This window comes from Tupaia chinensis, unplaced genomic scaffold (genome assembly GCF_000334495.1).
Source record: "Tupaia chinensis unplaced genomic scaffold, TupChi_1.0 Scaffold000333_1, whole genome shotgun sequence".
NCBI classification, from domain to species: Eukaryota; Metazoa; Chordata; class Mammalia; order Scandentia; family Tupaiidae; genus Tupaia; species Tupaia belangeri.
Window position 1 is genome coordinate 2681918 of NW_006159827.1, and position 13591 is coordinate 2695508.

The window sequence follows — 13591 nt, forward strand, 5'->3', positions numbered from 1 at the left end:
GTAGGAAAGGAAATTTGGGGAAAAAATAGAGAGGTAAGACGTGTCTGGGACACAGACATAGTTTTATTTGTTGATGGGAACCTGTATAGTGTTCTCAACTGGGCTGGGCTGAGGTGTATGTCATACTGGGTGAAGTCTCTTTGTAATTTAAATGATGTATGACGATTAAATGTATAAATAAAAATAATAAAAAATGCTATAAAAAACAAAAGGGAAAATACCTCCAGGGAGATATCATCACCATCCTTTCTACTTCCTCTGTTAGGGATTTTTGGGTATGCATGCACATACACCTGGCACATGTCTTAAGCTGCTGGTCAGGGAATCGAAGCACCCAGTCCATGTCGGATTAAGCCACCTTAACTCTCATGTGGCTGGCCATGGTTCAAATCCTAGATCCAGCAACTTGAAACTCACTCTGGGTGCATGTGCATGTGTGCTCAAAATCCTAAGAGAAGAATGAAGGAGAAGGGACTGTGGCATGGCCATCCCCTCTGGGCCAGGGAGGGATGACTTCTTACTTTCTGTCTCTCTGTCTTTCCAGGGAGCACACAGACCCTACAGCAAAAATCCAGTCTCTACGTATTATTTTATAATTTGCTTTGTTCACTTAATAGTATACTGTTATGTGGCTGGCGGGTGGCATGGTGGTTAAGGGCATTAGATTCCCACATGGCTGACCATGGTTCGAGTCCCAGACCTGGCATCTTGATTTTTCCCTTTGCCTTTCTCTCTTTCTGTCTTTCTCAGGTCAAATTAAAAAATAATAACAAATGGAATTAAAAATAAATCATTCTTTTTAAAAAAAGTTCATGAAAAATGTGTATTTCGAGAAAACTATGTATTGATTTCATGAGCAAGTTATTTAGTTTTCTGTGATCCCAGGTGGCTAAGAGGGGCCTCAAGTCTCAGCCCTGGCAGCTTGAAAGACACACTAAGCAAGTACGTGGGTGCCCAGGATCTTGACGGGATGGAGAATAGGAGGAAAAAGAATTGTGGCATAATTAGGTCCATTTGGGGGTGCTTCTCTTTCTCTCTCTTTTCCTTTCCTTGCTTTTCCATCAAAATAAAACTTATACTTTAATTCTATCTTTCCACAAAGTTTTAAAAGTCTCTTCATAGGGACCAACAGTTAGCGTAATGGCTATGTCGCTGGATTCCCATGTAGTCGACTGAGGTTCGAGTCCCAGACCCGGTGGCTTAAACTCACGCCAGGCACATGTGCCTGCGTGCCCAAGATCCTGAGAGGAGAATGGAGGAGAAGGGTATGCGGCGTGGCCATCCCCGCCACCCCCCCCGGGGGGGGTGCCCCCCCCCGGGGGGGGTGATTTCTCGCTTTCTCTCTGTCTCCCTGTGTCTTTCTGGCGAGCGCAAGCGCTCTATAGCAGAAACAAACAAACAAAAAAACTCTTCAAAAAAATTTTAAAAAGTCCTTATGTACAACTGTGTGTGTGTCCCAGTTGGAGATGAAAAGATAGAGGTAGCTCTCCTTTCCCTTGTGTGCTGCTTACAATAATGCCACCCCCAGGATCTCTGTGTTGTTTCTTTTAATGATCATTTTCATTGATTGATTGCAGAAGTCATTGGTGCTGAGAGCTGAATCATTTCCAGGGCTCGCTTTTGAGTGCTCTGTTGACAACTGCTGTTTTCTGTGAATTAGGAACATGCTACCAGAGGGCTGGGTTGTGCTGGTTGGAGACAGCTGTTCCCCAGACTTGGCTTGAGCATTGTGAGGATTTGGGTCACGCAGTGCTAGTCTGAGGAGACATCTATAAGATAAGCTCAGAAAGTTCTAGGCAGCCCTGCCATATATCAGAACCATACAGTGACTTCACTTCTTATTTCCAGAAGTGAAGGGAGATGGCTTTTTTGGAGGGTGGTGGGCTAGGGCTGGGGGACTTGGATGTACTGGCTGGGCCTCAGGGCTGCATGTGCAGCTAGAAAGAGGGCCAGGAGGGTAGGAAGGGTTAGTGTCCCCTCCTCTGGCATAGTTATTTTCGGAACAGGAAAAGAGCCAGTTGATTAATCAGAACCTGTCAGCACAGCCCCCGCAGTCCCTGGGAGGGCAGGGAAGGTGCAGGACAGCAGGGCCAGGCGTTGCCGAGGATGCCCAGGAGGCCAGCAGCCACCCCCTGTCAGAAATACTTCCCCAGGGCTCTGCATGACTCAGTCCTTCGGCATCCAGGGCCCTGGACAATTCAGACAGGACTTCTGTGGGTGGAGGAGGCAGCTCTAGCTGGGGATAGACACCAGATTCCAGTCTCCACTTGACCACTGAGTTATTGTGTGATTTGGGGCAGGGTGTTTTCCTTCTCGAGGCCTCTGGTTTTTGTTTATTCTGTTTTGTTTTTCCAACTTTGTATCCAGAGGATGGAGACAAGACCCCTAGTGACACAGAGTTAGCTTTAGAGTCCGAAGACTTAAGCAAGAGCCAGTCCCATAGTACAGTGGTTAAGTGCTATGCAGAGGAAGCTGGTTCCCACACAACTAACCAGGATCCCATGTGGCTAATGAGGGTTCAAGTCTCAGCCCCAACAGCTTGAAAGATGTACCAGGCATGTACATGTGTGCCCAGGATCTTTATGGGATGAAGAATAGGAGGAAAAAGAATTATGGCATGATTAGGCCCATTTTGAGGGTGGTTTTTCTTTCTCTCTTTCTTGCACACATGTGTGCATGTGCCCTCTGGCATTAAACATTTTTTAAAAAAAATCCTGAGCAACTGGCTTAGTTTTGTTGGGTCTACTTCCTCACCTTTTACCTAGTTATTACAAGGTGGTACACAGTTCTGGGATCTCAAGCCCACTCCAATAAAGTGAGCACAGAAGTTGAGAGTAAATATTTGGAAATATTCATAGAAATTTGATGCAATGATTTAATGTCTATAGACTCTAACAATAATAAAACTTAGCACTCATGCTTGCATGCCTGCTTTTCATCTCATTTCTCTAGTAATGAATTTTTATTGCACTTTAAACAAGTGTTAGTGTACACTAGATTGGAATAATAATGATAAAACTAGCCCTTCACCCAGATAGTGTGAGAACTATTGGCCTATAAAATAGGAAGCTAAAATGATGCAATGGCTGCAAAGAAATCTCAACAATGGTAAAGTTTTGCTTCTGTTATAATTTGTAATGCTAATAATAGACTTCTCTACATCTGGGATGACCACAATGCATGTGGCCCTTGTAGGTGGTGGTTTCTGCCCATGCACATTATGTCTGTTATTTCACAAGTCATGTAAGGCACAAGTAGAATGAAGCCCAAGTCAGCTTGATATCAAAGTGTATGTCTGAAATTTCTCTGCAGTCTCCCTGCCCAGAGTCATTTCATGGGCCAGGTAACTGAGCAGGAGCTGAGGCACAGGACACAGCACAGGCCAGTTTTGATGTTGGAAGGAGGTGGCCAGGAATTATCTGGAACTTTGGAGAGAGAGCATCCTAGAGCCAGAGCACCTGGACTGAAATGGAGGTTTGGTTATGTAGCAGCTTCTCTTGGGTGCTTAGCTAGTCTCCAAAGGTGATCCCCAGTTAGTCATACCTCTCAGTGTGTATGTCCTTGGGTAGTCTCAGCCCACCTTGAGTCTGGGTTTGACTTGTCTCTCACTTTAACTAACAGATGGGGACAGAAGGGAGGGTTTACTAATTCTAGAAATAAACTTTAACGAGGTCTAACAGCTTTTGCTTTTGGGACCCCTCAGTCACCATGTTAGAAGTCCACTTTTATACCCTGCTCTAGAGACCGGTAGAGTTAGAAATCTACTGCTATACCCTGCTCTAGAGACGGATGAAGAGGCCATCTGAATGGGGAGACATGAAATTACCTGGGGATAGAAGTTCAGCCATCTCAGCATCCCAGCTGAGCACAGCCTTTCAGTTATCTCTGCAATGCCCCAGGCATGCTTGAACTACCTTGGATATTCCAGCTCAGTGGAGCCCCCAGGTGACTGCAGCCTTGGCCACCAGCTGTGTATGGGGACCCCAGCCACAACAGAAGAACTGCCAGGCTGAGCCCCATCAACCCACTGAACTATGAGAGATCATAAAACAGTTGTTGTTTTAAGCCACCAAGTTTTAGCATGATTTGTTAGATAATAATTGGTAACTTATACAATGTGGTTTTAAAGAAAACAAGTGATAACTCTGAATTTCAGGTATGATTACTAAAGGACAAGGAGAACTTGTGTGCTGACATACAAACATGAAAGTACTGGCCCAGCTGGTGGAGCATGCTGGTAAGATGCTGTGCTCCATAAGTTAGGACCACATGGGACACCCAGGTTTTGATTCTTGGTCCAACCAAAAAGCTGAGTGTGGTGGCACACACTGGTAATCCCAGTGACTCAGGGGAATAAGGCAGGAGGATTGTGAGCTCAAGGCTGACCTGGGCAACATAGTAAAACACTGCCTAAAAAAGAGTCAGTGTAGTGGCCTATGTCCATGGTCCCAGCTGGGAGGCTGAGGTAGGAGGATTGTGACATGGTGAAATTTTGTCTTTAAAAACAAAGCCGAGGGAACCAGCAGTTAGCGTAATGGCTATGTCGCTGGACTCCCACGTAGTCGACTGCGGTTCGTGTCCCGGACCCGGTGGCTTAAAACTCACGCCGGGCGCGTGTGCGTGCGTGCCCAAGATCCCGAGAGGAGAATGGAGGAGAAGGGATTGCGGCGTGACCATCCCCCCTGGGGGGTGATTTCTCGCTTTCTGTCTCTATGTCTCTCTCTGTCTGTCTGGCGAGTGCACGCGCCCTACAGTGAAAATCTCTCAAAAAAACCAAAAAAAAAAAAAACCAAAAAAAACAAAGCCGAAACCCCAAAACATAAAAGCGTGAAATTTGTATCATCTTGGCTGGATAAAAACCCCTGGTGACAGGGCCCAGGGATCTTCATTTAACAAAGTCCCCAAAGACATGGATCACATTTTGGAAAAACCAGTTAATACCCAAGGGTCCCCATAATACTAAGTCATAATACTTCTGTGTGACTTAGTCTGATGTATCAATAGCTTTTCCTAGAGGTCATTGACAGAAGGCAAGTCATTTCCAAAAGGAAGAAATTGCCCAGGTGCAATGATTGGTGGGTTGGATGATCATCCATAGTCCAACCTCACCCTGCTCTGCCTTTTTCTCTCCTACAAATTCACTTTCAGATGCTCTGTGCTAATCCCATTCAATGGTTCATTTTTCTCCCACAAACAGAGTAGCAAAGAGGTTTCATAGGTTGTGCCAACTCTGCCTAGCTGCTGGGACCTGGCTTCCTGGAAGTGCTGTGATCTATTAGTAATGTCTGCCATGAACATGGGAAAGGAAGTGGCAATCAATACCTGCTCCTCACATTTGCCAATTCTGATTGACCTTCCATGTTGTGAAGAGTTCCCATGTCTGCCTATTCTGGTTTTTTATTTTTGTAATTTTTGCGGGGGGGAGTCTTCTTCCCCATTTTCTTTTCTCTCTTTTTTTTTTTCTTTCTTTCATTTTTTTAATGCATCCTGGAAACTACCTCCCCATAAAGCTGGCTCCTGACTGACTTTCCCAGTGGAAAGTGATTTCTTTTCCCCCTAACTTCCCATGACACATTGTCACTAACTTAAAGCATTTAATATCTTCTCCAGGATATTCTCATTCTAGTCTCATCTTATCTGTCAGGTTGGATTCTTCATAAGGAGAGGTATCAGGTCAGTTTCATCTTTGAACACCAGGATGTTCCAGATGGATTCAAACTAGGGGCAAGTGTTTGCAGAACTTGAAGGTTACTGGTTGCTTTGGGTGTTTTTTAGCCTGAGCTGGTAGGCTACAGGGTGTTTGCTTCTCTGATGGAGAGCGTTTTGTGGCAGACCTGGGTTGGAGGTGGGACAGGAACTGTGCAATGGGAGAGGCTGGGGCCACATGTTTTCCTGTCCTGTATGAAGGGCTGACCTGGAGCACCCGAGGAGAGGGGAGTTGAATCTGGAAGCCGAAGGACCTGCAGGGTGCTTCAGGCTCAGGCATCGCAGCTTTAGGGTCTGGGTACCCAGTGCGAGTCAGGGGGTGAGAGAACGCTGTGGATGAGCAGCCCTCAGTACTCGCAGTACTTCAGGAGGACTGGGGCTGGGGCTGGGATGGGGGTCCTGTGGCATGCCTGGGGGTGGGGCGAGAGCTTTCTAGAGTGGGAATGAAGGGAGAGGTGTGCACACGGGCGAGCTGGAAGGCCCACTATTCCCACGTTACAGAGGGATACTGGGATTCAGACAATCTAGGTGCCTTGTCTCGTGCCATCATTTTCAGGTAAAAGCAACCACTATTTGAAATTGGGTCTGCTAAGGTCAAGTCTGGGGCTATTCCTATAAGAACAAACGCAACTAAACTTTTTCAATTTTCACTTATTTAAGAAAAGAAAAAAGAATTTAAAAAGTCAAGAACTCCTCAAACCAAAGAAGTAAAAACAAACCAAAAAACTCCTCTTGAGAAAATTATTTGTGTGGCCTTTTTCTTTTTCTTCTTTTTTTGTGTTTGGAGAGGTTGTTTGTTTGTTTGTTTTCTTTTTGAGAGGTTTTTGCTATAGGCCATGTACGCTCACCAGAAATGGAGGGATTTTTGCTATAGGGCACATGCATTCACCCGAGAGCCAGAGAGACAGAAAGCGAGAAATCACCTCCCAGGGGGGATGGCCATGCCACAATCCCTTCTCCTCCATTCTCCTCCCGGGATCTTGGGCACGCATGCACATATGCCCGGTGTGAGTTTGAAGCCACCAGGTCTGGGATTCAAACTGCAGTCGGCTATGTGAGAGTCTGGAGACATAACTGCTATGCCATCTGCTGGTCCCCATGTGGCCTCATTCTTAGCTTTGGGTACTGTTTTTGTTCTTGTTTCTTCCTTCTGCTTTTAATATCAGAGAGAAAAAGAGAGAGAAGCGGCCCTCTATGGGGTGTGTTCATTTCTCTCTTCCATTTCTTCGTTCTGTTGGGATTTAGGCCATGCATGCACACATGCCTGACATGTTTTTCAAATCACAAGGGCCAGGATTTGAACCATGGTCAGCTCGGTGAGATCTTGTTCCCTTAACAGCTTAGCTACGGGGCCAGGCTGGGTGCTGCTTACTAGAGGCTCAGGGTCTCCAAGAGGGGACAGCTCTTAGCTCTCTGGAGGCTGCAGAAAGCTGCTTCAGTGGTGCTGCCGCCCACATCTCTCTTGGGGTTCTAATCTGGTCCTGGGCCCTGGGACCTGGAGCTTGGAGCAGGCTTACTTCTGGTTCAGTAGGACCCACAGGCCTTCCCTGCACTTGCCACCTGTTGTGGGTCTCCTCAAGAAGGCGTGTTCTTCTGTGGGGTCCTCTTCTAACCCCCAGCAGCTTACCAGGGACCCTAGAGGGTGACCTGGATGTCGGTCTGGCCCATAGCTTCACCCTCTTGTCCTCTAGACTGCCAGGTCCTTGAGGCTTGTGTTCAGCTCACGTTTGTCACAACCTTGCTCTGTGCTAGCCCCTTTCAAGCCCCTTATCTCTTACTCTTCACCTTGTATTTCTTCTGCATAGCAATGCTTCAAGATTCATTTATGGGGAAAACTGAGACTCAGGCAACCTAAGCTTTTGGTCCAGTGTCCATTTTTAGGTAGAAGAGCCTGGACTTGAAGGTGAATTCTGTGAAAGTCAGGTTTGGGATTAGTCCTGCGAGACCCCACGGTGAAAGACCACGACTTATCACAATTTACACTTCTCCAGTGTATTTAAACCATGCAAGCTATAAAGAGAGTTTGCAATTTGCTCTCTGATCATCCCCACTGCAGTTTGTCACACTGAGCTATAATGTAGACCCTATTTCCACCACTGATGATTCAAATACATGTAACAGACAGTGTTATCTGAGCTGTGACGGAGGATTTTCTCCCCATGAAGGGGAGCACAGACAAGGGAGCAATGCGTGGCCTGAAGGAGTCAGGGAAGGCTTCCTGGAGGAGGTGACATTTAAGTTGGGCCTTGAAGGCTGAGTGGGGCATTTGCCACGTGGAGGAAAGGAGATGGACACACCTGGCAAAAGCACGCGGGTATATTCTAGGGGGTGAGCTAGCAGTGGGGAACATACCAGGCAGAAGACACAGGTTGAGGGCAGATTGTGCTGGGTTTGGGAAGTCCCATGGAGAGGTGAGACTTTATCCAGCCAGGAGGTGCCCTGCAGAAGGACGGCAGCAGGGCTGTGCTTTAGAATAAGCCTTTCCTGGGGCCAGAGGTGGCATAGTGGTTAAGGTGCCGGCCGCCCACATGGCCAACTCAGTTTTAGTCCTGGACCTAGTGGATTGAAAAATCATGCTGGGTGCATGTGCATGCATGGCCACAATTTCTCACTTTCTCTCTCATTGTCTCTGTCTCTCTCTGGCAAGTGCACGTGCCCTATGGCAAAAACCTTAAAAACCAAAAGAACGAGCCCTTACCATGCTGTCTAACCCAGTGGCTGCCAGCTTTGAGCCCTTGACATGTGGCTAGTGCAACCGAGGAGTTCTAAATTGTGTTCAGTTTTAAAGAAGAAAAAACTGACATCCGATTCCATGATGGAGAAATGTTTAAGAATGTGTGCAACAATTTAGGTACGTGAATTTATTTCCAGCCTGTAACTCTGACCTCTAAATATGAAGCGTATGGGGCAGGTCGTCTCGTCGAACATTCAGAGTTGGAACTGAGATTTCCAACCCAGATTGGATTTTGAGAGTGAGAAAAACTGGCACAGTAGTTTGTGGGTACCTGTTTTATAGGATCCTCCATGGTCCGTGGTACCAGTTTGGACATACAGGGTTACGTATTAATTAGAAAATCCTCGTACGAATTCATTTGACCTGCTTTTCCTTTTTTAAATGTGGCTGTTAGAAAATGTAAATCCCATCAGGGACTTGTGTGTTGGGTTGCATTCGCTTCTGTTGGGTGACACTGCTCTGAGATTCCAGTGTAATTGGCAGGACTCGGGGGCTGGGGGTGGGCAGGCACCTGCCCCTTTAATAGCCTCTTCAGTGACTCTGATACTGGTCTCTGGGGACCCTGCTCTAAGGACTTTGCTTTAGAAAGATCCCTCCAGCTACCAGGTGAAGGCTGGATTGGGGGTGTGGGCCTGGACATAGCCAGGCCATTAGTGTCACCGGGCGAGGAAAGAGGCCCGTGTCAGGCACTGGCCATGGGGAGACTCCCTGAGGCCAGAACCAGGCACTATCTGAGAGGCCTGTGTCTTATCCTGGTCACCAGATCTGGGGTAAGCTGCGGAGCTGGGGTACAGACTGGGCATGGCCTCCTGCTTTAGGGGACAGACACTGGACAGGGCTCTGGGGGAGTGGGTGCCCCTGCTGGAAGCCACCCTCTAGGGATTAACCCCAGGCCCATGGTGGACGCTGCGGAAGTGTCCCCTGGCACGAAAAGAGCCCAACTTGGCGACCCATCCCTGCTCCTCCTGGGAAGGAAGCCAGGAGCGAGTGGCAGGAGTCTGAGAGTCACAAGAAGGCATTTTCGTTGTGGTTTGCCTCCTGCTCATCGGCACCGGAGCCGAGTCTATGCGGTGGATGTTTTGCTCTTGTTTATGGTAAAGGTTCTTTGGGGCGGTTACAAGCCTTGTGGGGGGAGTTTGGAGTAGCGCACCTACTCTGTGCAGGGAAGCTGGCCGTGCTTGGAGCAAACCCTCCTGTCCAGCACCCACATACTTGCAAACCTGACCCCCGCAGGCACGGCAGGCCCCAGAGCCTACCTTAACTATGTCCTCGTTAATATTCTTGGGGTCCCGGTTCACCAGGTCGATCTCCTTAAAGTGAATGTCCTTGACGATCTGTGCCTCCAGGTCTGTGTGTTCTTCGGTCATCATCCTGGAACCGAGCGGCCAGCGGGGCTGAAAATGCTGGGGGGAGAGACTAGCTCAGTGTCCCCAGACCTGCGCCCCTGCCGGGCTAAATAGGCCCCACCCAGCATGCCGGCTGACAGCTGTCCCACATAACTCCAGGCTGCCTCGCGCTAAAGCCTCCCGTGGCAGGCCTCCAAGCTAAAATTAAGACTGCAGCTCTTCTGGAAGGCCCAGAGCACTCCTTAAAGGGGGCTGTGGCCGCACGCTGGCCCTCACGCGAGAGCCGCTGTCCTGGCATCCGCCGCCTGCCACCGGGCCTGGCATTCCCCGTGCTCGGCTGTTGCAAGGCGGTCCCTGGAGTTGGCGCCACCGACATCAGAGCTTGGGGTCCTTCGGGAAGGGGCTGCCCAAGAAAGGAGGTAGGGATGGTTCCATTCTGCCTCTTGCGACCTTGAGCGCACTTCAGGGCTCTGGGCCACCATGTCCCCACCTGTACAATGGGAGCGTGACAGTAATGTCTAGGTGCTGCCTCCTAGTGGAGAGGAGGAGTTGGGCTCATGTCCGCCCCGGGCTTGGAAAGGGAAGATGCTTTCTGCAGGGGTTCTCGCTGAGCTGATTGTCAGTCCCTTTTCCTGCTGTTCGGTGGCCTGGAGCCCATCTGGGGGGTTTTCTTTGGAGGGGGTGTTGACATACTGGAGTCTGGTGCAGGTCTGGGACAGGTCTGGGGACAGGTCTGGGGACCAGATCGGGGAGGAGACCACTGACCAGGTTGCCTTCCTCTGCTGTCTTCATCACGGTGTGCGGGGAAGGGACGCAAAGTCCGCATTTACACTGCCCTCTCCCCCGCCCCCCGGACAGCTCCCAGGACGTTCTCAGGCGCAGACACGTCACACACATCAGTGGGGCTGCGACTCTTAGATGCCCCGCTCCGTTTTCCTGTGCCCTCTTCTGACTCAGCTGTCACTTGAGGCCCCAGCAGCATGAAGGATGAACACTCCGATCCCCAGGGACCAGGGCCGCTTTTTCTCCCCGCAAAAGCCTAGGCAACGATTTCTGTTACTATCTCATCGGCCGCCCCACTCGCCAAGGAAGATGAAATAACAGATTCTTAGCAGAAACCGAAGTCAGCCCCCCACAGCGGTAAAAGGCAGAGATAAAAGGCAGCCAACTAGAAAGTCCTGTCACTAAGTCTTTTAGGTGTTAACTGTTTTGCTTTGTGTTTTTTCATTCCCCTCGCCTGGGTCTCCAGGATCTCCTGGGGTCCTAGAACTGTGTCTCTCCTCCTGCTGAGATTGGGGTAAAGAAGGACCGTGGCTCTTTGTGTTCACGTGGAACATGGCAGAGACCTGAGTCTGAACTGGAGCTGTGGTCACTGCCACATCAGATACGTCTGGTGACAAGGCAGGCCAGCCAGTGGCAGTGTTGTCACAAGGGATGGAGGAGCCGGGTGGAAGAGAATATGCCTAACGGGAAAGCGATGGTAATAAGGCTATACTGATGGTGGCGGGGTGGGGTGGATTGGGGTGGTAGGGGTAGGTGGAGGGGTGGCCTTTTGCAACAACGACTGCATCTCTGCTCTCAGGTTAGGACAGCATGGATGCTCCTTTCCCAGGCTCTCTCCTCTCCAGACTCTTGCCTTTGGAGCCCAGCGGCCATATTGTGAGGAAGCCCAAAGGAGCCCAGGTGGAGAGACTGCAAGGAGAGGAATCGAGGCTCCACCGTCAGCCAACGTCACCGGCACACATGAGCGTGAAGGAGGATGGTTTCAGCCTCCAGACCTCAAGTCAGCCCTGACCGTCGTGGCTCCTGGCTGAAACTTGGATGTCATGGGAGAACACCGCTGTTCTCGCCGCGCCCTGACATCTGACCCACAGAGTAGGAGTATAATGATTGTTTTAAGTCACTGAATTCCCAGCCACGGTAACTAGAACAATGAGCCATCACAGCTCCAGTCACTGCCTCATGTTGAGACTTACCGGGTGCCAGCACCGTGCTAAGGCGCCCTTGGTGTGCAGAATCGGGCTTGTCGTGTGGAAGGGGTGCTACCTCCAGCTGGTGATCAACACCAGGCCGAGGGGGTGAGGCAGTTGATATGCATTCAGGATTGAAGAAGAAGGAAGGGCACCAGGGTCGGGCCAGAGGGGTGGATGGGGTCAGAAAGACAGAGTGGAGAGAGCCGACGTCTGGGGCAGAGATGTGGCTAGCTCTTGTTTCATCCCAACAATCCTATTCCTCGATGCTAGCGGAAAGAGCATTTAAGACAAAACTGTCGGCTTTTTTCTGGTCCCATCATTCACCAGCTTTGTGACCTGAATCAGCCACTCACCCTTTCTGTGCCTAGTACCTGCCCAGGGTCCTTGTGTGTGATTTTGTGGTTCACACACAGTACAAAGCCTAACGGGGCCCCAGAGGGCCCATGTACCCATGCAGAAAGTGTTACTGAGAACATACTGAAAGATGAGGCTTTCAAGTCAACCCTGGGGCCATGAGTCTAAGAAGAGAACACAGCCGAGGAGGGAGAGAGGCTTTCGGGAGCCCATTTTGTATCTGGGGTTATGGGGGACTCTGCGTTCTTATTTTAAAGGCATTCTGTTGTTGTTTGGCTTGCTAGAGGATACAGAGAAAATGATCTTGAAAATGGGATGTGCAGGAAGACATGAGTTTGTGGAGTATGAAAAGGGGAGATAATGGGAAGGGAAGGGTTATAGAAGCTGACTCAGGCCTGGGCCTGAAGACTCAGCGAGCTGTCAAATCTGGGTCCACCAGTAACCAGTGAGGCCTCTCGCTGATGCAGATATTCCCAAGGAAGGTAGGCCAAGAATGATTAGCAGAAAAGAAACAGCTTTTGTTTTTCCAAGGAACTTTAGATTTAAGTAGAAAGCTTCAATTTTCTTCTCTTGTTTTTGTTGTTGTTGTTGTTGTTCGTTTTTGTTTTGTTTGTTTTGTTTTTAGTTTGCCAGAGGGCAGACGCACTTGCCAGAGAAGGACAGAGAGAGGAAGAAAGCACCCCCAATGGGGCATGGCCACTTCCGACATTCTTCCTCCTCTATTTCTTCTTCCTTTCAGGATCTTGAATACACGTACACATGTGTACCGTGTGTTTTGCAAGCTGTTGGCTCTGGGACTTGAACCACAAAGTTGGCCATGAGCGATTCAGTCACCTTAGCCACCACATCTCTGCACTGATCCCATGACTGTTTTATTTTTTTAATTTAAATAACGATATAATTTTATTTATTATTATTATTTAATTTGATCAGAGACAGAGAGAGAAAGAGAGAGAGAGGGAAAATTGAGAAGGTAAGCTGCCAGGTCCAGGACTCGAACTGCAGTTAGCCACGTGGGAGTCCAGAGCCTTAACCACCATGCCACCTGCTAGCCCCAATGACTGAGATGTTAAGATTCGTATTTAGGGGAACCAGCAGTTAGCGTAATGGCTATGTCGCTGGACTCCCACGTAGTCGACCGCAGTTCGCGTCCTGGACCCGGTGGCTTAAAACTCACGCCGGGCGCCTGTGCGTGTGTGCCCAAGATCCCAAGAGGAGAATGGAGGAGAAGGGATTGCAGCGTGGCCATCCCCCCTGGGGGGTGATTTCTCACTTTCTGTCTCTATGTCTCTCTCTGTTTGTCTGGTGAGTGCACGCGCCCTATAGTGAAAATCTCTCCAAAAAAAAAAAAAAAGATTCGTATTTAGAAGACAGATCACAGCAAGCTAGTGCTGGAAGAGATTCACATTCTTCATTTTACAGACGAAGAAACTGAGGGCCCAAAAAATCTTGATGGAGGGGCGAGCTTGAGATTTGGA

General features: G+C 49.1%; 1 protein-coding gene across 2 annotated transcripts in view; it reads right to left on the reverse strand.

Moving 5' to 3' along the window:
- CAV3 (caveolin 3) overlaps positions 1-9986 on the reverse strand; it is a 15377-nt gene extending 5391 nt beyond the window's left edge. For both annotated transcript variants that reach the window (XM_006152041.1, XM_006152040.1), the window contains exon 1: positions 9697-9986. In XM_006152041.1, coding sequence (XP_006152103.1) covers positions 9697-9810 — 114 coding nt within the window. In that variant the 5' untranslated portion in view covers positions 9811-9986. The remainder of the gene's footprint in view (positions 1-9696) is intronic.
- Positions 9987-13591: the final 3605 nt, after the last annotated feature.